The sequence below is a fragment of the Bubalus kerabau genome, chromosome 1 (genome assembly GCF_029407905.1).
Source record: "Bubalus kerabau isolate K-KA32 ecotype Philippines breed swamp buffalo chromosome 1, PCC_UOA_SB_1v2, whole genome shotgun sequence".
NCBI classification, from domain to species: Eukaryota; Metazoa; Chordata; class Mammalia; order Artiodactyla; family Bovidae; genus Bubalus; species Bubalus kerabau.
This window is the reverse complement of record NC_073624.1, coordinates 75,258,285-75,282,569: the sequence shown is the minus strand read 5'-3', so window position 1 is coordinate 75,282,569 and position 24,285 is coordinate 75,258,285. Positions and strand designations below refer to the sequence as shown.

The window sequence follows — 24,285 nt, the reverse complement described above, 5'->3', positions numbered from 1 at the left end:
ACCCCCCAAGTTATATGAACCGTGTCTAAATCTCATACCTTATGTAAAAATTAACTTAAAATGGATAACAGACTTAAATGTAAATATTGTGGTTATTACATAATATTATAGAACTTATAAGAACTTTTGGAAACTGTAGAAGAAACAAGAGAAATTTCCAGGATCTAAGGCCCAGCAAAGAATTCTTAAAACTTGACAACAGCATGACCCATAAAAAGAGAAACTGATCAATTAGACTTCATCAAAATAAAAACTGTTGGCTCTGCAGAAGACCATGTTAGGAGAATGAAATAAAATCTACAGACTGAAAGAATATATTTGCAAACCACATATTCAACTGGGGACTAGCATCTAAAGTATATAAGAAACTCAAACCTCAACCATAAAAAAAGCAAACAATCTAATTAGAAAATGGGCAAAAGACCTGAAAAGACATTTCACCAAAGAGGATATGCAGATGGCAAATAAGTACACACACACACATTTCCACATTTCCCATTAGAGAAATGGCTCAACTTACCCAAGAATTAAAACCATAGTTAGATATCACTGCTGCTGCTGCTGCTAAGTCGCTTCAGTCCTGTCCGACTCTGTGCAACCCTAGAGACGGCAGGCCACCAAGCTCCCCCGTCCCTGGGATTCTCCAGGCAAGAACACTGGAGTGGGTTGCCATTTCCTTCTCCAAGATATCACTGATAGCCATGTATTTATTTAAGTAAATACATATTTATTTAAAAGATTCAATTAAGTATCTCACACATATCAGTATGGCTAAAATAAAAACAGTAACAATCAAGTACTGGCGAGAATGCCAGTGGATCATTCACACGCTGCTGGTGGGAATGCAAAATGGTACTGCTATCTTGGAAAACAATTTGACAGCTCATTAGAAAACTAAATATGCAACTACTGTATGGCTTAGCACTTGTACTCCTGGGCATTTATCCCTGATAAATGAGCAATTATGTAAACACAGAAACTCACATATGAATGTTTGTAGCAGCTTTATTCATAGTAGCCCCAAACTGAAAACAACCAAAATGTCCTTCAACAGGTTGACGGTGATACCAACTTTGTATGTCTATACCATGGGACACTACTTAACAAGAAAAAGGAACTCTTGCTACGCACAACTTGGATAACTCACCAGAAAATTATCCTGAGTGTAAAAAGTCAACCACAAAGTTTTCACACTGTGTGACTGCATTTATTTAACATTCTTAAAATGGCAAAGTTATAAACACAGAGAATAGGGTCAGTTCAGTCAGTTCAGTCGCTCAGTCGTGTCCGACTCTTTGCAACCTCATGAATTGCAGCACGCCAGGCCTCCCTGTCCATCACCAACTCCTGAAGTTCACTCAGACTCACGTCCATCGAGTCAGTGATGCCATCCAGCCATCTCATCCTCTGTCGTCCCCTTCTCCTCCTGCCCCCAATCCCTCCCAGCAGCTGAGTCTTTTCCAATGAGTCAACTCTTCGCATGAGGTGGCCCAAGTACTGGAGTTTCAGCTTCAGCATCATTCCTTCCAAAGAAATCCCAGGGCTGATCTCCTTCACAATGGACTGGTTGGATCTCCTTGCAGTCCAAGGGACTCTCAAGAGTCTTCTCCAACACCACAGTTCAAAAGCATCAATTCTTTCGTGCTCAGCTTTCTTCACAGTCCAACTCTCACATCCATACATGACCACTGGAAAAACCATAGCCTTGACTAAACTGACCTTTGTTGGCAAAGTAATGTCTCTGCTTTTGAATATGCTATCTAGGTTGGTCATAACTTTCTTTCCAAGGATTAAGAGTCTTTTAATTTCATGGCTGCAAGGAGGTTTAAAAAAGCGTTGGAGTAAGAGAGTAGTGAGTGATCTATAAAGGATAATATGTGGGACCCTTGTGGTGATGGAAATGCCTGTATCTTGACTTCATCAAGATAAGTATCCTACTTATATATAAGTATTATAGTTCTACAAGATGTTACCATTAGGGGAAAACAAGGTAAAGGGGATCGGGGGCTTCTCTGCATTATTTCTTGTAACTGCATATGATTCTTACAATTAAGATTCACTTAAAAAATTTCCCTGCTGGTCCCGTGGTTATCCACGTGGAATCCACCTTAACAGTGCAGAGGATGTGGGTTCGACCCCTGGTCAGGGACTAATATTCCACATGCCGCAAGTAAACCCAAGTGCCACAGTTACTGAGCCCACGTGCTCTGGAACCTGTGTGTCACAATGAAAAAGATCCCAAAGGATGCAAAAGAGATCCTGCACGCCGCAGCTAAGACCTGATGAAACCACACAAATAAGTTAGTAAATAAATACATATTTATTTAAAAGATTCAATTAAATATCTCACAGTTAAAACGTTCGGCTTCAGTCCCTGGTTTGGGAAGATCCCCTGGAGAAGAGAGTGGCAGCCCACTCCAGTATTCTTGCCTGGGAAATCCTATGGACAGAGGAGCCTGGCAGGCTACAGTCCGTGGGGTCACGAAGAGTCCGACATGACTGAGTCACTGAACCACCACCAGGAGGTGGTGTTCAGATTGATTTGGTCTGGGGCGGGTGCACACAGTTATTTCCAAGCTCCCCAGGTGCTTCTAACATGCATCCAGAATTGAAAAAGTGCAAATTGAACTGCACATCCCAAAACCTAGGTCATCATCTACAATTTCTTGTTCCTCTGCCTTTAACATTGCCCTTCCATTTGCTGAGATGAGGCTGCCTTCAAGACCTGGTTCAAAATAACTCCTCTGAGGAACTGTCCAGAGCACGACTTATCCAGCCTGGTGATGGATCCTCCCAGGCTGCACCATGGTGACCCTGCACTTACTCTTGTCATCACTCTTTGCTGTAATTGTCATTTTTTGTCCATCTCCCTGATTTCAGCAAGTGTTATTACAATTGTTCACCTTGCAACTGCCTGATCATTTAGCCCCTGAATTTTAGGGACCTTCTAAAAATTACAAGTAACTCTCTTTTCCTGCTGTTAAGCCTAATTGTACTTTTTAAATAATCGATGAGGCAAGAATTTCTGGACACCAAGAGTTTCACAGAACAAAACAAGATGATTATGCTATATGTTTATTCTATGCAAAACATTACACTCTTCATACTACAAAGCACTAAGATGCTCTGATGTGGGTTCTGTAGGCCCTATGCCTATGATACGTCTTTGCCTTCTTTCTTCTTTAATCTCTCTCAGGGGCGATACCTTTGGTGGTGTAACATCCAGTCATAACCCAGCATCTCTTTCAGTAGCCTGCCTTCCTGCGAAGGCTCTTTCTGTTCTTTCATAGCAACATTAAACAGCCAGCTGGCAGACTTTAGGAATATCATTTTTCACAGAAACTTTGCATGGAAGCATGTTCCATTTTTGCAATAATGTAAAATATACTTTGTGCCTCACAAATCCTATTGGCATTTTTATTGATATTGTGAACTTTATAATTTAGGGAGCATTGCCATATTTTTTATGTTGGGTTATAGAATATCAGTTCCTTGACATCTGGGATTGTCTCTGTTTGGTTGAGTTCTGTATCTCCAAAGGCTAGAACAGTGCCTGGTCCATAGTAAGTGCTCAGTTTTTACCAAGTGAATGAATGAATGAATGGGATAGCTTTTCTTTTGTTCTGGTCTTGTATTCCCTCAGAAGTGTGTTAAAGTTTTCTTCACAGAGATCGTGTATATTTTTCATTAATTTTTTTTCTTAGGGATTTTAGTTTTTTGGCTATTGTAAATGGAGTTTTTTCTTTTACAAGAACATTAACTAGTTGGTATTTTTTTATAAAAGGTTATGGTTTTCTGCATATTAATTTTTAACCACCTACGTTATTGAATTTTCTTATTCATTTGCAAGAATTTTTCATACTTCTCTTGTTTTTGCCAGGTATCACTGTTACTTCTCTTAAAACTTTCCAGAGTTTAAAGAGGATTGAATTACAAGCCCAAAGAAAAACAGCAAGCAACTAAATTTCATTCTAGCAGTGAGATTCTTATTGGTTGTGCGTGTACTGATACACATGTGAACCTGCAATTTCTTTTCTAAGATAATTAAACATGGTGATTAAGGAAAATGTCAGATCCACGACCGGCTCATTCATTGCCAGTTGAGCATCATCTGTTCCCTGAGCTGCTTGCTGGTATGGAGAGACTGCTGTCTTTACCACAGAGTCCTCTTAATTTGGGGAGGGACATTTGCAATTTAAATCGCAAAGAAAGAAATTGTCAGTATATACTGACGTATTTCACTGCGAGCTTTATTCAGTAAACCTTGCTATACAAAGGAACTCATGCAAATGAATGCATCTGTCTTCATTTCTCCTCGCCATTAGGTCATTATGCAAACATTAAGCACCAAAAAAGACATAAAATGATTGATTAGTGTAGTGGAGCACGCAGGTTAGCAGAAAGGCAACTCAAGAAGCCTGTTCCTCCCTCCCCACACTGCTGCTTTTCTCCTCTCCCTTTCGGAAACACCCATAAATGATTTAGTCAGTCCACCCACTTCAGTGTTCTTGCCTGGAGAATCCCAGGCATGGCGGAGCCTGCTGGGCTGCTGTCTATAGGGTCGCACAGAGTCAGACATGACTGAAGTGACTTAGCAGCAGCAGCAGGGTCTGGAGATATTTATTGGCAGTTAACATTCTTGTGATTCAGAACATTTTCTTGCAACAGTATTCTTTTTTTTTTTTTTTTTTTTTAAACTTTACAAAATTGTATTAGTTTTGCCAAATATCAAAATGAATCCACCACAGGTATACATGTGTTCCCCATCCTGAACCCTCCTCCCTCCTCCCTCCCCATACCATCCCTCTGGGTCGTCTCAGTGCACTGTGTACAAGACAGCAAAAGAGACACTGATGTATAGAACAGTCTTATGGACTCTGTGGGAGAGGGAGAGGGTGGGAAGATATGGGAGAATGGCATTGCGGCAGTATTCTATCCTTACTCCTGAGTTTTGCCTAATTTAGATTCCCCCTTTGGTCTGTTCTACTCTGCTAATCCTGATCGATAAATACAGACGGATTAGACAGAAGACAAAATTGTGAAACTGATGTTCTATTTGGAACAGCAAGTCTTCATTTCACATTGTTGCCAAGACCACCTCCTCTGTGGCCACCTCCCCCACAACCCACACTGTGGCGTGGTGCTCTCTGATTCATTTGCCTCTGTGGCTGTGCTTTATGTACCTCTGACTTTTTCCATCTTTGAGTTTCATTGTCTGGTTCATAGTAAGCACTCAGTAAATGCTAGAATCAGTGAATACACAAATTACTCAGTTAAGTGGTACAGTACATTAATGTTTTCTTTTGTGTTATTAGAACTAACTATTGGGGAAAGGTTTGAAATCTTTTTAAACAAGAGGGTAATTGACTATTACTACTTTTAAAAGTAACCCAGATGGATTTGTATTTTAACAGAGATCAAATTAAACTCATTGAATTTAGCTTTTCTAGATTCTCAGATTCAGCCAGAGGTCTGGGAAGGACCTAGATATCTTCTAGAGAAAATTGCATTGTCCTCATTTTATAAGGCTGAATCTATGGGGCTTCCCTGGTAGCTCAGTTGGTAAAGAATCCACCTGCAATGCAGGAAACCCCAGTTTAGTTCCTGGGTTGGGAAGATCCCTTGGAGAAGGTCCATGGAGTTGAAAAGAGTCAGACACGACTGAGTAACTTTCACTTTCTTTTCATGTCCTATATCCCATGTTATTCAGAAAGTACTCTCTTGAAAACCTGAGTAGGAGTGAAGTTCTTATTAATTGAAACTTAATTCTCACTTGCTTGTTACTGTTTTAGAGTTGCTTCTCTGTGTATTTCTAATTGACCTTTAAGACATACCCTTAAAAACCAAGGCTCCCAACTCCTCAAGTACAGCTTTGTAATGAACTGCTTAACCAAAGGGAATCAATCTACATAGTTAAAGAAAATGCAAACAATTCTTTCGTTGGGCAGAGTTGTTGAACACATTATGTCTCTGTAATGTGAATAGCCATCATCTATTTTGTAATTTTCATTCCTTTATTGTTAACCTTATTTTTACCTAGCCTTTTGCCAAGGAGGACTTACAGGAGTTGCTTGTTAAGTTGACTTCTTCAGGTATCAGCTGTGCCTGTGTATTTCTTTATGGAGTGTAGAGAGGGTTGCTTTGTTCTGTGTTGAGGGGGCATGTGAACTGCACACTGTCATGGATTTTTGTTACAAATGCACCTGGTCAATGATGTAAAAAGCCCTGTGCTTTTATATATTCGACAAGAATTTTACTTCTTGTTCAGTCGCTAAGTCGTGTCCAACTCTTTGTCATTCCATGAACTGCAGCACGCCAGGCTTCCCTCTCCTTCACCATCTCCCAGAGTTTGCTCAAACTCATGTCCATTGCATTGGTGATGCATTCCAACCACTGCATCCTCTGTCACTCCCTTCTCCTCTTGCCCTCCTCAGCGTCAGGGTCTTTTCCAGCAAGTCTGCTCTTTGCATCAAGTTGCCAAAGTATTGGAGCTTCAGCTTCAGCATCAGTCTTTCCAATGAATATTCAGGGTTGATTTCCTGATTGACTGGTTTGATCTCCTTGCTGTCCAAGAAACTCTCAAGAATCTTCTCCAGCACCACAGTTCAAAAGCATCAATTCTTCAACACTCAGAGAATTTTACTTCTTGAATTTCAATCATTATTTGATCTCTCATTCAAAATGTAGTAAATGAAGCTAACGTCACTCACACTCATAGGCTCTTCCGTGGGTTCTGTTTTAAATCAACAACAACTCAGGTATGCAGTGTCCTGAAACTGCCATAAAAAGAGAAGAATGCAAGGCTGGCAATCCCAAGCCTAGACTGACATTAATACATCGAAATCAGTGGCCTGTTCCTGTCTTCCTTCCCCAGGTACTCTGTTCTCCTCACTAGACAAGATGAGAAATTATTTCTTTCTCTAACACAATTTGACTTTTTTATTGGCTAATTGGATGGGAGACCAGCAGCAATAATTCAAAAACCTTTATGATATGCATTCATAAAATTTTGAAATGATAATTAACACTGCCATATGTAGTTAAGAAAAGGGCAGAAGTGTGCAAATAATCTTTTCGCTTTTTTGACTTTGAAAAGGAAAGTCTATTCTTGCATTTTAACATGAGAATCTCTGATGTCCTAGGAGTTCATAATCCCTGAAATTCATAACCTGATTCAGGAAGAGTTGGAAAACTGTTGAGTTTCCCCATTCCTACCCAGAGAGTATATGCAGAGTTGGGGATAACAAACAGAATTTTGAAACAATGCTTGTCATAGTTAATCTCTGGATGGGTAAATGTTGAGGCATTTCTATTTCTGAAAGCAAGGAGAGTCAAGTTTTCTTTCTGTGGTGCCTTCAATCAAAAGATTTGGGTTCTCTCTTGGTGTGTGGGGCTTCCCTGGTGGCACAGTAGTAAAGAATCCACCTGCCAGTGCAGGAGATGCAAGAGATGCAGGTTCAATCCCTGGGTCAGGAAGATCCCCTGGAGTAGGAAATTGCAACCCACTCCAGTATTCTTAACCTAGGAAATCCCATGGACAAAGGAGCCTGGTGGGGCTGCAGTCCCTAGGGTCACAAAGAGTCGGACCAACTGAGCATGCATGCATACTTGGTGTGTAGATATGACCCCCACAAGATTGGTAAGATTTAAAAATTTCAGGAGAGAATGAGAATTAACAGAATTCCCTGGGGATTCTGAGGACCAACCCTGCCTTAATATAGTGTGACACATTTTGTAAGAAATGATGTAAGTTGTAACATGACGCTATTGTACTTTGTTTTCTGAAAGACCAAAAAAAAAAAACACTAGAATCAATAATATTTTTCTTGAACTTGTAGAAAGCTCTTCTCTTATGTCATTTGTCTTCCTCAGCTAAAAGGTATCGCAGACTTGAAGTCTGCTGCTGCACTGTATTATTACTTAAAATTCCATTCCATAGACATTTCTCCAAAGAAGACATACAGATGGCTAACAAACACATGAAAAGATGCTCAACATCACTCATTATCAGAGAAATGCAAATCAAAACCACTATGAGGTACCATTTCACACCAGTCAGAATGGCTGCGATCCAAAAGTCTACAAGCTATAAATCCTGGAGAGGGTGCGGAGAAAAAGGAACCCTCTTACACTGTTGGTGGGAATGCAAACTAGTACAGCCACTATGGAGAACAGTGTGGAGATTCCTTAAAAAACTGGAAATAGAACTGCCTTATGATCCAGCAATCCCACTGCTGGGCATACACCCTGAGGAAACCAGAAGGGAAAGAGACACGTGTACCCCAATGTTCATCGCAGCACTGTTTATAATAGCCAGGACATGGAAGCAACCTAGATGTCCATCGGCAGATGAATGGATAAGCAAGCTGTGGTACATATACACAGTAGAGTACTATTCAGCCATTAAAAAGAACACATTTGAATCAGTTCTAATGAGGTGGATGAAACTGGAGCCTATTATACAGAGTGAAGTAAGCCAGAAAGAAAAACACCAATACAGTATACTAACGCATATATATGGAATTTAGAAAGATGGTAACAATAACCCTGTGTATGAGACAGCAAAAGAGACACTGATGTATAGAACAGTCTTATGGACTCTGTGGGAGAGGGAGAGGGTGGGAAGATTTGGGAGAATGGCATTGAAACATGTGTAATATCATGTATGAAATGAGTTGCCATTCCAGGTTCAATGCACGATACTGGATGCTTGGGGCTGATGCACTGGGACAACCCAGAGGGATGGTGTGGGGTGGGAGGAGGGAGGAGAGTTCAGGATGGGGAGCACATGTATACCTGTGGCGGATTCGTTTTGATGTTTGGCAAAACTAATACAGTGTTTCAGGTTTAAAAATAAAATAAAATTAAAAAGAAAAAAAAATAAAAGCATAGAACTTTTTGAAACAACAACAACAAAAAAAATTCCATTCCAGCCCCTTTACCTTATGACTCTCAATTGCTCCCTTTAGAGTTACAAGGAGAAACATGAGAGAAAGTCACTTCAGAATGACAGGAAACAAAGGGTGAATATTATCCTGTACATAAGCCATGTCAGACTATTTATTGTGAATCTAGAACGAAGTACCCCACTGGTACCCATTTTAATAACCGTTAGTGGAATCGCTGCTCCGCTTTATCTGCATGCTCGTCTTTACAAGACGCTCTGCAAATTGCAATGGAAAAGAGGCCGCAGAACTTTTCCCACAAAAGAAAAAATGCAGAGCATTTATGGGGAGGAATCACCTCACCACCCACAAAAACAACCCTTTGTGCTCCTACTGTCATTAACTAAAGCAGATTATTTTCTTTTAACAGAGGAATTCAAGGGCTCCACTGTGGTTGAACTGATGAAGAAGGAAGGCACTACCCTTGGGCTGACGGTCTCGGGCGGAATTGACAAGGATGGCAAACCCAGAGTATCTAATCTGCGGCAAGGAGGAATCGCTGCTAGGTAACTGCATCGCAGGGAAACGTAGAAAAAGGAAGGAAGGTGTAATTAATTCAGAACTTAAAGCTCCATCAGAAAAGGTCACTAATAGATAAATGACACTGCCATCTGCCAGGTGGAAGCCCAGGGGGTGGGGAGGAGGCAGATTTCAGAAGAATGGCTTTTCTGGCCCATGCCAAAGTCACCAGGGAGCTGTTGTGTCATCTCAAGAGCAGTCAAGTCCTCCTAAGATACTAATTTTAAAATGCTTGTGTCTGGACTTCTCTGGCAGCACGGTGGTGAAGACTTCACCTTCCAATGCAAAGGGTGCAGGTTTGATCCCTGGTCGAGGAGCTAAGATCCCACATGCCTTGTGGCCAGAAAACCAAAGCATAACACAAAAACAATATTGTAATAAATTCAATAAAGATTTTTTAAATGGACCACATCAAAAAAAATCTTTAAAAAAAAACAGCCGCCCCTATGGATTTAGTCCTCAAATGTGCCCCTACTGCAGTGGGAGTGAGACAGTCTGATCATCTAACGGGGAGTAGGTGACCCATATGCTGTGGACAGGGGAAACTGCCACATGACGAGCCCAGACAGCGAGGGAGGCCCAGCTCCAAGTGTCTCAGTAACAGTTTTACTTGTCCTACATATTCTCAGCTTTTCTACTTGTGACATTTTCCTTTCATCGGGACAAAGAGATGATTTCCAAAAGGGCAGAAGGCTTAGCTGAGAAGGACTGGTTTTGTCCTTGTTCTTATGAGACTGCAGACGGCACTAGTTCTTGCTGATGACAGAGCATCCTGGGTGCTGGCCAGGAGTGGGTTTGCTTTGTAGCCAAAATCGAAATCTACCTCAGAAAGAAAGGGTGGAATGGTGAGGTTTCATTCAAAGTGAGGTTAATGTCCCTTAAATCCTGGACACCAGTACTCGTGTCCACAGAATCCCAAATTAAGTTTTAGAGTTCTTACCTTACTAAGTGCCACCTGAAATAGTGGTTATTTTCAATGATCAGCCTATTTGTACAATTTATAAGCTCAAGCCAATTGATTGCTCCATGATCTGCAGTACTGTTTGTAAAACCAAGTTGATGTCAACACAAGCAACTTAATCTCCTTCCTTCAGGGTTTGTGGGGGTTTTTTTTGTTTGTTTTTTTTTTTTTGCATTTTAAAAAAAATTGAAGTATAGTTAATTTAAAATGTGTTAATTTCTGCTGTACATCAAAGTGATTCAGTTATACATATTAATATATATACACAGGCCTTCCGGCTGGCGCAGTAGTAAAGAATCTGCCTGCCAATGCCGGAGTCACAAGAGATATGGGTTCGATCCCTGAGTCGGGAAGATCCCCTAGAGAAGGAAATGGCAACCTGCTCCAGTATTCTTACCTGGAAATTTTCATGGACAGAGGAACCTTGTGGGCTACAGTCCTTGGGGTCACAAGGAGTCAGACGTGACTGAGCACACACACACACATACACGCACACATATATATGTATTATTTTTATGTTATTTTCCAGTATGGTTTTTAAGAGATTTCTTTGCACCATGCTGCTGCTGCTGCTGCTGCTGCTACGTCACTTCAGTCCTGTCTGACTCTGTGCGACCCCATAGACGGCAGCCCACCAGGCTCCCCCGTCCCTGGGACTCTCTAGGCAAGAACACTGGAGTGGATTGCCGTTTCCTTCTCCAGTGCGTGAAAGTGAAAAGTGAAAGTGAAGTTGCGCAGTCATGTCCGACCCTCAGCGACCCCATGGACTGCAGCCCACCAGGCTCCTCCGTCCATGGGATTTGCCAGGCAAGAGTTCTGGAGTGGGGTGCCATTGCCTTCTCCGTCTTTCCACCATAGCCTCCTTTAATTTTTAACAGTCATAGCCAATTCATGAAGCTGGAACTTCGTGTGTCTCCAAGGTTTCTTTGTGTGTAGCCCCTGAAGCAAGCATGACTGGCAAGGGAGAGGGTGAGAATGTCGTTCACACATGTATTGATCTTATAATTAAAAGTAACACTCTGCCAGTTATACTGAGTATTATTGATCACCAAATATTTATTGTTTAAGCTACTACCATTTCACAGGTAGTAAACCAAAATAAGTCAAGATAAGATACCTGTCCTTAGGGGGTTTATAATCTATTAAGGGAAATAGGGTATTAAAAAAACACATGAAAAGTTTGGAAGCAATAATCACATTGTGTAATAGTAAAAAGCAACAACGTAAGATTTGTCACAGTACATGAGACAATTACGTTGCCAAATAAGTGTCAGTCAGTAAACCTGAGTTAAGAGTGACCGTGTGTACTGTAGAGAGGATTATGGAGGTTCTGAAGAGAGAATGACTGGAGCTGGGCTAATGTAAAACAAGTGAATTCATTCTTTTTATTTGGGAGAACATATTATTGAATTAAGTCCTGTTGTTGGTCTTGCTGCCTGCTCTTGGTTTAGAAGTAGAGTTTGACTAAATGCCCCAAAGTAGCCACAGTTCTATTATGATGGTGAGGAGAGAGGAGTCTGTTACTGAAGTCCCGTGCTTTCATTGTAATTTCTTCTTCACTGATACTTTTTGAAATCAGTCCTGCTATAAGTAATAAATAGCAAAATAGAATGACCTTCTGTATGGCCCTGGACATACTTCTAGTGAAGATACCAAAAGTGGTGAAATGCCCAAAAGGCAAGCAGCAACATTGAAAGGGAATAAGAAGAAAGGAAAACTTCTAGTGTGTCCAGGATACAGATAATCTGCTCCAGGAGAACCAACTGGTTAGGGGCAGGACAACTAAAGGTAATTTTCTCTTTATTTCACTTTTTGATGTTCTTTAAAAATAAAAAAGGTAAAGGCTTGGGAAAAAAATCAGAGATAGCAGCAGATGCAGTGGAGGACTTGGAAAGCATACAGTCAGCGTGAGTGAGAGGGATCTCTGAGCGTCTCATCCACCCTCAGCTGCTCTCCTGCCCTTAGGAACCAGCCGCATCCTAGGAGGCAGGGACCCTGCTGTTTCGGCCTTCTGGGCTTGCATGTTTATCCATGATAGCAAAGTGGGAAATATGATCAGACTGGCCCATGGGGATGAGAGCTCCACTAAAGCGACTCTTTGTTTTGCAGAAGTGATCAGTTGGATGTGGGTGACTACATCAAAGCAGTGAATGGCATCAACCTGGCCAAATTCCGCCACGATGAGATCATCAGCTTGCTGAAGAATGTCGGTGAAAGAGTGGTTCTGGAGGTGGAGTATGAGCTGCCACCAGTCTGTAAGTCATCACGGCCAGAGGCAGAACAGCTGCACTGTGTTTTTGCCTCAAACTCTTGGTTCTACTTTTTTTTTTTTTTCTCTTTTGCCATCGTTGTCTTATTACAGGAACAGCAGAGCATACTTTCTTAATATTTAAAAAATTATCTGAATTTCTATTGCCTACTCTGGAAGAATGTAAAAGAGCATAAATGATGATGAAATTATCTAGGACGTGTGTTTCATTAAAGCCATCTGTGAACATCAGAGCTGAACTTTAGTTCAAATAGACAGTCAATTCCTAGCTCCAGTTTTTACTAGCTGCATGCCTTTGAGAAAGTTACTTAAGCTTCTTTTGTTTCACTTTGCACATCTGAAAAATGGGGATGATATTAGTAACCTATGATACTACTCATGGATCTGTTATGAGGATTAAATGAGTTAGCATTTGTAAAGCACTCAGGACAGTACCTGGCAATATAAAAATGTTTGGTAAATAATACATATACAAATCAATCAAAACTATAAGGTAGGCATTATTATCATTATTATTCTCATTTTACAGATGCTTAAGTTAAATACGTTTTCCCAAATTAGTAGGCACCGAAGTCAGAGCTTTGCTTTTCTATACTACTGAGAACTGAGACTGATTATTAATAATCGGTGATAATTCATTTGTTTAGTGATGACTTATTGAGCATTACTGTGTTCCAGCCTGTCCCCCAGTGAATGTCAGTAGAATTTACACTCTAGGAGGGACTTCCCTGGTGCTGCAGATGGTAAAGAATCTGCCTCAGTGCAGGAGATCCAGGTTCCATCCCTTGGTTGGGAAGGTCCTCTGGAGGAGGAAATGGCAGCTAACTCCAGTATTCTTGCCTGGAAAATTCCATGGACAGAGGAGTCTGGCAAGCCCCAGTCCATGGGATCACAAAGAGTCAAACACAACTGAAGAGACTGGCACTACACCTACTACTACTAGAGGAAGACAGAAAATAAAACCACAATAAATAAGTTAATTACAATTGATCCTTGAACAATGAGGGGGTTAGAAGTGCCAGTCCTCCTTGCAGTTGAAAATCAACGCACAACTTGTATTTGAGCCTCCATATATATGATTCCTCCAAAACCAAGGTTCTTCCATATCCTAGATTCAAGTAACCAGGTATAGTGCAGTACCATAGGATTTGCCATTGAAAAAATCCACAGGTACATGGACCCACACTGTTCAAACCATGCTGTTTAAGAATCAGCAGCTGTATGTAGTATGAATACTATGGGTCATGAATGCTGTGGGGGAAAAAAATAAAGCAAGGAGAAGGGTTGGGAATGTGAGCTGGGAGTGGGACTGCAATTTTAAGTAGAGTGGTTAGGAACAGTTTCACTGAGAAAGTGACATTAATCAGTGACTTGAAGGAGGTGAGGAAATTAGCTATATGGTTTTCTGAGTTAAAAGAGTTCCAGAAAGAAGAAAATGCCAGTGCTAAAATCAAAAGGCAGGAATAGTCTGGCCTAGTTCTAGAAACATAAAGAAGGACAGTGTGGCTGGAACAGAGTAAGCATGAAGAAAAGTGGGGGAGGTGGTAAGAAGTGTAAAGGATAGAGCATCCATGTAGGCCAATGGAGGGACCTTAAGTTTTGCTCTGAATGATGCAGGAAAGCATTGTATGGTTTGGGCAGAGGAGTGACGTGATCTGATTAACATTTTCAAAGGCTCCTCTGGCTGCTGTGTTGAGAATAGACTGCAGAGTCAAAGGTAGGAGCTTGGGAGACCATTTGGAGGACTATTGCAGTGATCCAGGTGAAGGATGGTGGAAGAAATGGTGAAAAGCACTCATATTCCCCAGCTATTTTGAAGACAGAACCAACAGGATTTCCTGCTGAATTTAATGTGCTATGCAGAGTACATCATGAGAAACGCTGGACTGGAAGGAACACAAGCTGGAATCAAGATTGCCGAGAGAAATATCAATAACCTCAGATATGCAGATGACACCACCCTTATGGCAGAAAGTGAAGAGGAACTCAAAAGCCTCTTGATGAAAGTGAAAGTGGAGAGTGAAAAAGTTGGCTTAAAGCTCAACATTCAGAAAAACGAAGATCATGGCATCCAGTCCCACCACTTCATGGGAAATAGATGGGGAAACAGTGGAAACAGTGTCAGACTCTATTTTTCTGGGCTCCAAAATCACTACAGATGGTGAATGCAGCCATGAAATTAAAAGATGCTTACTCCTTGGAAGGAAAGTTATGACCAACCTAGATAGCATATTCAAAAGCAGAGACATTACTTTGCCAACAAAGTTTCGTCTAGTCAAGGCTATGGTTTTTCCTGTGGTCATGTATGGATGTGAGAGTTCGACTGTGAAGAAGGCTGAGCGCCGAAGAATTGATGCTTTACTGAGGTGTTGGAGAAGACTCTTGAGAGTCCCTTGGACTGCAGGGAGATCCAACCAGTCCATTCTGAAGGAGATCAGCCCTGGCATTTCTTTGGAAGGAATGATGCTGAAGCTGAAACTCCAGTACTTTGGCCACCTCATGCGAAGAGTTGACTCATTGGAAAAGACTCTGATGCTGGGAGGGATTGGGGGCAGGAGGAGAAGGGGATGACAGAGGATGAGATGGCTGGATGGCATCACTGACTTGATGGACGTGAGTCTGAGTGAACTCCGGGAGTTGGTGATGGACAAGGAGGCCTGGCATGCTGCAATTCATGGGGTTGCAAAGAGTCGGACACGACTGAGCGACTGATCTGATCTGATGCAAAAAGAGCGGAGAAGGCAGTGGCACCCCACTCCAGTACTCTTGACTGGAAAATCCCATGGACAGAGGACCCTGGTAGGCTGCAGTCCATGGGATCGCTAAGAGTCGGACACAACTGAGCAATTTCACTTTCACTTCTCACTTTCATGCATTAGAGAAGGAAATGGCAACCCACTCCAGTGTTCTTGCCTGGAGAATCCCAGGGATGGGGGAGCCTGGTGGGCTGCCGTCTATGGGGTCACACAGAGTCAGACACGACTGAAGCGACTTAGCAGCAGCAGCAGCATGCAAAAAGAGGGGGCTTCTCTGGTAGCTCAGCTGGTAAAGAATTTGCCTGCAATGCAGGAGACCCTGGTTCAATCCCTAGGCTGGGAAGATCCCCTGTATTCTTGCCTGGAGAATCCCCATGGACAGAGAAGCCTGGTGGGCTACAGTCCATGGGGTCACAAAGACTGAAACATGACTGAGCACCTACAGAAAGAGAAAAGTCAAGGACCATCAGAAGGTTTTAAGCCTGAGCAACTGGAAGGATGGAGTTGCCATTAATGGGGGTGGATAAGAATGTGGGCAGAGCTGACTTGTGAGAAGATCAGAAGTTTATTGCTGGAGGGAATTGCCTTGTGGTCCAGCGATTAGGCATCTGTGCTTCCAATGCAGGATGTCCAGGTTCGATACCTGACTGGGGAAACTCAGATTGCACAAGCTGTGCAGCATGGCCAAATTAAATAAATAAAATTAAAAAAAAATTTTTTTTCAAGTTCATTGTTTAAAATAATACAGTTGAGGTGCCTATTTGACATGCTAAGAGAAAATGTCAAGAAAATGTTGAAGATACAGTTTGGCATTTGTGAGAAAGATCTAGAGTAGAAAAGTAAATTTAAGAGTAATGGGACTAGAGATGATGTTTGAGACTTTGGGATTAGGAGATAGCACTCAGAGAGTGCTATCACGTACCAATCACATACCAATCACGAGTTCTTATTCTTAACATAAAATCTAACACTGAAAATCTCATGGTGATTTTATAACAAAATCAATTGGAATCTGAGTTCTAAAACTTTGCTACAGCGTTTTTATTTTCAGTAAGAGCCGGCAATAAAATAGAGTGTTGAGAGCTTGCATTGTGTCACTAGCTAAGTGTCAGTTTTGTCCCTTTCTAGCTTTGTGACTTTGGGGAAATTATTAATAAGTTCGCTGAGCTATAGGTTTCTCAGCTACAAAATGACTGTAATGGATGTAGAATGTTTGTAAGATTTCAAGGCTGTAACCATGTATTTAGATCATAAGCACAGACTCCATAAGCCATAGTGTATCTTAGCCATATTACTATTATTATTGTTATTGTTATTGTTATTATTATTACACTGAAAGTACTATGTTTCTTGAAGTTAAAGTCAGTTTTTTTGAAATCACTATCTTACACCACTGCCTAGGAGTTAAGAAGAGTCAAATATCTAGAGTTAATGCTCTTTGACTAAGCATTTTTATTCCACTGTGTACATGCATATCAATAAAACACAACCTGTTCCTAAGAGGAACTCTTAGTATTGCTCTCAGGGTAAGGCAGTTGTGGAGATTTGTTGAGCATTTTGAGTTGTCCAGAGCTAGGGATTTCACAGTAGATTGGAAGGCATTTATGCAGGCCCAGGAGGAAGACGAACATTCCAGGCATAGGGTATGGCAGATAGTATGAAGATAGTCCAGTTCACAGGTTGAATCTCCAGTTTGGGATTACTGGAACACAAAAGGAAAGATAGGGCCTCAGAGGGATGAGGTCAGTGAGGTAAACAGGTCAGTGAGCTAAACCAAGGAAGGAGGGCCTTGTAAGCCGTGAATGGTGGGCAACCAGGAGCCTTTTTTTAAAGGTTTTTAAGGCCAAGGAGCAGCATCCTCAGATCAGAGTTTTGGTTTTGGTTTATTCTTATGTTTTGGCTATGCCACACAGCACGTGGGATCTTAGTTTCCCAACCAGGTATCAAATCCATGCCCCCTGCAGTGGAAGCATGGAGTCTTAACCACTGGACCACCAGGGAAACCCCCCAGATCAGAGTTTTTAGACTTATTTTAAGAGGTCAAATGGAAGCTATAAGCCCCCAGGCTGTTACAGTTTTCCAAAAGAGAGGTAATACTCTGAATAAATATAGCATTAATAGAGTTAAAGAGGAGAGGGTGGACATCAGAAATATCCAGGGGTTAAAACCTCTCCTAACTTGGTGATTATACCTGCCTTTTCTCCCTCACACAATAAAGCTGATGGAAAAAGAGAAAATATTTTTAAACACAAAAGTGTGAAGTTTTTAGTAGAAATCAGATAGCAGAGGTCTATTCGCCAAGGATTATCTCCGTCTCTTTCTATTATGTTTAGATAAATTAATAAGATCTTTGAGTTCAGGGAGATCGAAGGGATTAATAAGCCTCCCTTTCACTGAGCTCAGACAGCTTGAGCAGGCACAAGCCAGACCCCTGGGAGAGAGCTGCCTGCTGAAAGATAGGCCACCCAAGGCCAAGACTGTAACTCTCTCAAGAAACAGCAATCTGAGACTTAGCCAGCCCCATAGTCCAGCAGGAATTGGAGAAAGGTCTGTATGAGAGTGTGTGTGTGTGTGTATGAGAGAGAGGGAGAAAGACAGAAAGTGGTACAGAGAGACAGAGAGCAGATAGAAGGAAAATGGAACTGTGACCCTGGGTAAGCAACTCCCCTTTTCTGATACTCAGTTTCTTAATGACAATGAAATAGTCGACCTCCATGAGCTTAGCATTCTTTTCGACTCTAGAATTATGTCGTATTTCGAGACTGTATTTAGACAGCATGTTACCAGACTGTATCTTGGGCATTTGTATGTTCAAAGTTGGTCTAGAGGAGTGCCTTCAAATTTTTTGTTCCCATAACCCTTAAAGAATTTTGAAATATTACCTAATTCTCATCCACTTTTTAGTTAACACCTAAAATTCTTTATGATAAGCTTTAGTAGTTAAGACAGCATATAATTTTGGCATGAGGTTTATTTCACTCACTTAGTAGTTAGACAGCATATAATTTTGGCATGAGGTTTATTTTATACATCTTTAAATACCATTTTCATTCAAATCTTAAAGCTACAGATTTACCTCATTTGTTTTATGAAAAATGTCTGCCATGGAATTTTATTGTCAAAGGCAGTCCTCGCTGCTAAACCATCAGCTAAATCAGGCTAGCTTTTTATCAGAAGAAGTCTTTCCATAATTCAAGTAAATGTGTTAAGGTATGCCCCTGTGACAGCCTGATTACTTCTCCTGTCTAATTCTGAGAGAGATAGAAAGACTATAGATGATGATCACAATGGTGATGATGATGATATGGTTGGGGGGACAGGGGGTCATCCCAGGTCTTCTCCACATGGTTCATTAGGGGATGTAGTCTGAGGGAATATCAGCTACCCAAGGGAAGCTCTTCCTGTGCCAGTTGCAGAAGGAAAACAAGACAAGCCTAACCACAGGAGCACATTTGCAGATTCTGCTTACATCCCCTAACACCCCATAGGCCAAAGCAAGTTAGCTATGCATAACCAACGTAATGAGGTAAGAAAGTGCTCAACTCCTGTTCTCCTATAGGTATAGGTGTTGGGGAGGCGGGGGAGTAGTATATAATTTAGAAAAACCAAACCTACCGTAATAAAATAAAGTGTCACTTTATGATATAGAAATACATACATATGCACATATAGAAACAAGGGGCATCAGCACAACTAAAATACTGAGGAGTAGTGTTGTTGCATTATAAAATTGGTTCTACCTCGGCCTTTTATGTGCTCAGTTTGATTCTTTGGGTAAGCCCCTTAATTGGATCTCTGCGTCCACACACACACACATGAAGTTATGAATAGAATTCACATGGCCAAACCGGATGTCTGGTGCGGAATATGAAACCTCAGTCACAAAGAGCCAGTCACACAAATATAAATTATAAAGACCAAATCTATTTCATTAAGTATATTAAAATGTAGTGAGGATTCCCATTTTTCTTTGCCCATGATGAAGAGCAATAGTGTGGATAATCTAAAGCTGTAGATAATCCCTAAAGTCTTTATATTGACTTTAGATTTGATTGTAAGATTTTGTGGTCAGCAAGATTTAGTTCAAGCAAAATTAAAATTACAGTGCTTTGCTTCTGCAGAACAGACATTCAGCCAACAAGGACAGGTGGCCCAGAATTAAAATTTGGTTGTATATAATTGAAAGTTGATTTAATGATTAAATTAAATGCAATTTGTAAACCACTTTCAGAGTTTCTGGCACACAGAAAACATTCCATAGATGCTCATTAATTATTTCTCCCCATATCTTTTCCTTAATAGGAACAGAAAGATCATGTTCTTAACCAATTTCTTCAAGTGGCTTGTTGGGTCATGGAAATAAGAAAACATTCGGTTTGAACTCAGTTTTTTTTTTTTATTTAATTAAAACTGTATCTCAATTCTTTTGAATATTTGTATGCACTGCTCCTAGCTGATTAGAATAAACTGAAATCCCCCTGATAGCAAGAATATGACATTTAATTAAATCAGCAGTATACCAAAACATTTTGTTCAGCTGTAGATTTATATTGCTTTTTAGCAAATCCAAGTTCTTATTGTACTTTGTGTTCCAGCTGCATGTGTCCAGTTTTGTGAATTTAACTGTGTGCTGTTTATAATGGTGTCCACTCCTTTAAGGATTCATAATTTATGATAATTAAAAAGTAATTGTAATTAATGCTTAAGTAAAATTATTTTTTACTCCTATGAGTGGAAAGAAATGTTCTTTTCAAAGATGCCTTTAAATTTTGTCTATACGTTTCTTGTTGATAGTGGAGTGGGGAGCCATTCCCTTCTCCAGAGGTTATTCCTGACCCAGGGATCAAACTGAGTTCTCCTGCATTGCATATGGACTCTTTATCTTCTGAGCCACCAGGGAAGCTCATAATATAACTTATCTCCTCATACTGTGTATGATGTAATTAGAGATAGCAACTTGGCAATGCAATTTCATTTTGTGAAATGAGAGCAATAACCAGGCAAACATAACCTGAGCATGATGGTATCAAGTAAAATTAAGTAGATCTTTATTTTATTAGTTAGTAGTAATATTTTGAATGTACTTCAAATTTCTTTTACTCTCCAAGTTTCATTTGGGTTGTTGATGTCTTTGTTTAATTGCTATGCATCATGTCAGAAAATCAATTTGCATCAGCTTAACCTATTAATGGCAATCTGAGAGTAATACTTTTCTTCTTGTGCTAGCTGCAAAAAAGATAATTATTAGTTACTCAAGAACAGTTATGTTTTATGAGTGTTATCCAGTTGTCATCACCAATTAGAATGATACTCAGATGTGTTCTTTCTATAAAACTTTGTAAGTAATAAAAAGGAAAAAATAAAATAAAACAATTATTTTGTAAGTTTTACAAAAATTGTGTATAACTTTTGCATAATACAAAGGGAAAACAATTCTATTTATCACATGAAGATTGTCTCTCTTGTTATATAGAGTTTTAACAATGTGAATATTATGCTCTAAAAACTGGCTACACAGGAAGAAAGGAAGTATCTCTGGTTTTGATTCCACCTGGACCTTAATTATATAAGTCATTTATACAGACAACTATTTTATGATATTTGTATGTCATTCCAATTTTTTTCTAATATTTTCTTTAAAAACAGATTTTTTAACTGTTTAATTACTCAATAAGAATTATTTGCAACAAGAAATCTCTACTGTTTTATTCCCATCAAAAAAAAAATCTAGAAATGTTATTATGAAATAAGACTTATTTCCCTCTCTTTTTCCTGTTTTTAGCTGTTCAAGGATCAAGTGTTATTTTCCGAACGGTGGAAGTCACGTTACACAAAGAAGGAAATACCTTCGGTTTTGTAATACGAGGTAGGTGGCAGTTAGAACCGTCAGATATTCTTGGAGAATTTGTCATTGAACTGTTGGGAGTAAACTAGAAAGTCATTTCAAAAAAACTGATGTTTTCAGTGCCTGAAGTCACCTTATGTCTTCTCTGGTGGCTCAGATGGCAAAGACTCTGCCTGCAGTGCAGGAGACCCAGGTTTGATCCCTGGGTCAGGGAGATCCCTTGGAGAAGGAGATGGCAACCCACTCCAGTATTCTTGCCTGGAGAATTCCACGGATAGAGGAGCCTGGTGGGCTACAGTCCACAAAGATTCAGACACGACTGAGCAACTAATACACACACACAATGTTACCTCATAATTTTGCATCCATTTTTCTTTAAAGAAATAAAGCAATAATTGGGAATCAAAATGGAGTCCAAATGATCTAGCTAATTTATTTCAGTTCATTAATACACAGTAAGAAGTCATTGTTTGTAAACCTTGTCAATTCATAGTCATCCTGCTTTTGTCAACATGTCTTTTGCTTCCCTTATATATTTTTCTATATCATTTATCATTGAGTCAAAAATGTTGGTGAATATTGCTTGATTTGATTGAATACACTAGGGTTCAGCAACTTTGTTTAAATTATTTTTTCCTAAAATGCACTTTGTTATTGTAACTTCCTAAAAAGGAATTGCAGATAATCTAATCCCTTGAGCACCTCGGTACATCAGTCCATCTTATTTTTGAATGGTATTAATAATAAATATTTCAGGTGAAATTTTGTCCACAGTCTGTCTACAGGACCATTAATTCTGAGCTACAATGCTGGCTTTTAATGTTTTCTTTTATTATTAGCAATTTCATCCTTAAAGTCTACACATGCATTAACAACTCACAATTTCTAGTATGACACTGAGGTTCAATAGGAAACTAGGTAAGCATCAGGAATTTTTTTTAACATTTCCTTATGGTTTTTTTGTTGTTGTTGTTTTTACCTATTACATTTTGTACTTCACCAGCAGCAAAACTCTATCAGCATTTTTCACATTAATTAAAATTAACTAACCATCTTAAGAAATAGACATGCCTCAAGGAATGAAAGAGATGTATTCATTATACAAACTTGCCTTAGATGAAAGTTTTAGGCATAGGTTCAATTCTATGTCAGTCATGTAGCAAATCAATCAATCAAATATTCATTAGGGACATGTCAACATGTCGGCATAGGGCAGAGTCCTGTGAAGTCATGAGACAGAACCCTGATCCACAGGCAATTATAGTCCAGTGAATTTTAAGGCATAAGTTGATATAATGCCCAAATGAGTGTTAGAGAAAACAGTCAACTACGACCCCACTCAGTGATTTAGACCACTAGTTATTATACTTTACTGACCCAGTCCTACATTTAGGTGGAGCCACAAACCCCAAGGTCATTTACCTTAACCATTTTCAAATTTCTGTGTAAAAAATTAGATGAATGTAATGAAAAGTCAGTATACAAGTAATTTTAGCTTGGAGGATGGTATATTCAAATCTAGTTTTTCAACATAAGTGTGAAAGAGAGGTACACTTGAATCACATGCTTACCAGTCTAATTATTGAAATGCTGCGGTAAAAAATACTGCTGGTGCAGATATTCATCACTAGTTGCTGTCTGGTTAATCAATAACAAATCAAATTGCTAATGAAAGAGCTAAACCAACAGTAATTTATCGTTTAAGAACTAAAAAGAATAGAAGCAATTTCAATCTGCAGTCACCTAAAGACAACTGATGGTATGATGGTAACAGATGTCCTTCCCACCGTTTGCAGGAATTTCAGATATCTGTGTGTTCATGCTTCATAAGAGTTTTAAAAATATGAGCCTAAACACCTACCAAGTACATCGTAGGCATTTTTTAAATGAAAGAATGGATGAATGATGCCTAGATTTGTGTGGACATCAGACTTCTTGGTATTGTACTGGTTATAAAACCTTAGTAATAATGAGCCAATTTTAGTTTATGTCACTTAGTCATGTCCAACTCTGTGTGGCCCCATAGACTGTAGCCCACCAGGCTCCTCTGTCCATGGAATTCTCCAGGCAAGAATACTGGAGTGCATAGCCATTCTCTTCTCCAGGGATCTTCCCGACCCAGGTATTAAACCCAGGTTCTCCTGCATTGCAGGCAGATTCTTTACTGTCTGAGCCACTAGGGAAGCCTTTTAGTTTATGAGTACCAGATTTTTGTAGGTTTTAATAACTCCCTTAGTACATTGGTTGAACACAAAAATTTGTCAAATTTTGCAAAATTTTTAATGAGCATAAATAAAGAACTTATATTTTAAACCAATTTGAGGCCCATCTGGAGGGTCTTCCATGCTCAAAAGGTGGCCAGTACCCATCCCTTAAGAGTTATTGGTTAATCACAAAGAGAGTTGCAGAATGAAAAAGTACTGTGGATAAATGCTGTCATGGCAGATAAGACATTATGGCATAGAAGGGATATGAGCTTAACTTAGATCAATGGGAAATACGAAGGAAGGAGAGGAAGATATTGCAGATGAAGCATGTTCATTTAGTGCTAGAGAATTTCTTCTTACTCACTTAGGATGGGTCTTTTAACAGTAAGCCAGGCCTTTAGCTGATGAATTGAATTACCTTTCTCATGCTGTATGTCATGATTCAAAAACCTTGACTGCATAAACAATAGAACCTTGCACCCATAAAATAAAAAATGTTATTCCAGCCTAAATCATGGAGAGTTAAATTTCTGTTAATTCCTTTGCCACCAAGCAGAAGATGGTTTAGATTAACAGGAAGAAAATCAATGAATTTATTTATAAAACAGAAATAGAGTCACAGATGTAGAAAACAAACTTATAGTTACAAGGGCATAAGGAAGGAGGAGAGATAAATTGGGAGATTGGGATTGATATATACACTCTAGTATATGGAAAATGTTCTTCAGTTGCTCAGTCGTGTCTGACTCTTTGCAACCCCATGGACTGCAGCACACTAGGCTT

The 24,285-nt window shown here is 39.9% G+C and overlaps 1 protein-coding gene across 3 annotated transcripts in view; it reads left to right on the top strand.

Annotated features, from left to right (window-relative positions):
- Window positions 1-24,285, top strand: part of GRIP1 (glutamate receptor interacting protein 1) — a 473,319-nt gene that overhangs the window by 283,092 nt on the left and 165,942 nt on the right. For all 3 annotated transcript variants that reach the window (XM_055579837.1, XM_055579830.1, XM_055579839.1), the window contains exons 3-5: window positions 9,316-9,451; window positions 12,535-12,680; window positions 21,233-21,316. In XM_055579837.1, the coding sequence (XP_055435812.1) occupies window positions 9,316-9,451; window positions 12,535-12,680; window positions 21,233-21,316 (366 nt within the window). The remainder of the gene's footprint in view (window positions 1-9,315; window positions 9,452-12,534; window positions 12,681-21,232; window positions 21,317-24,285) is intronic.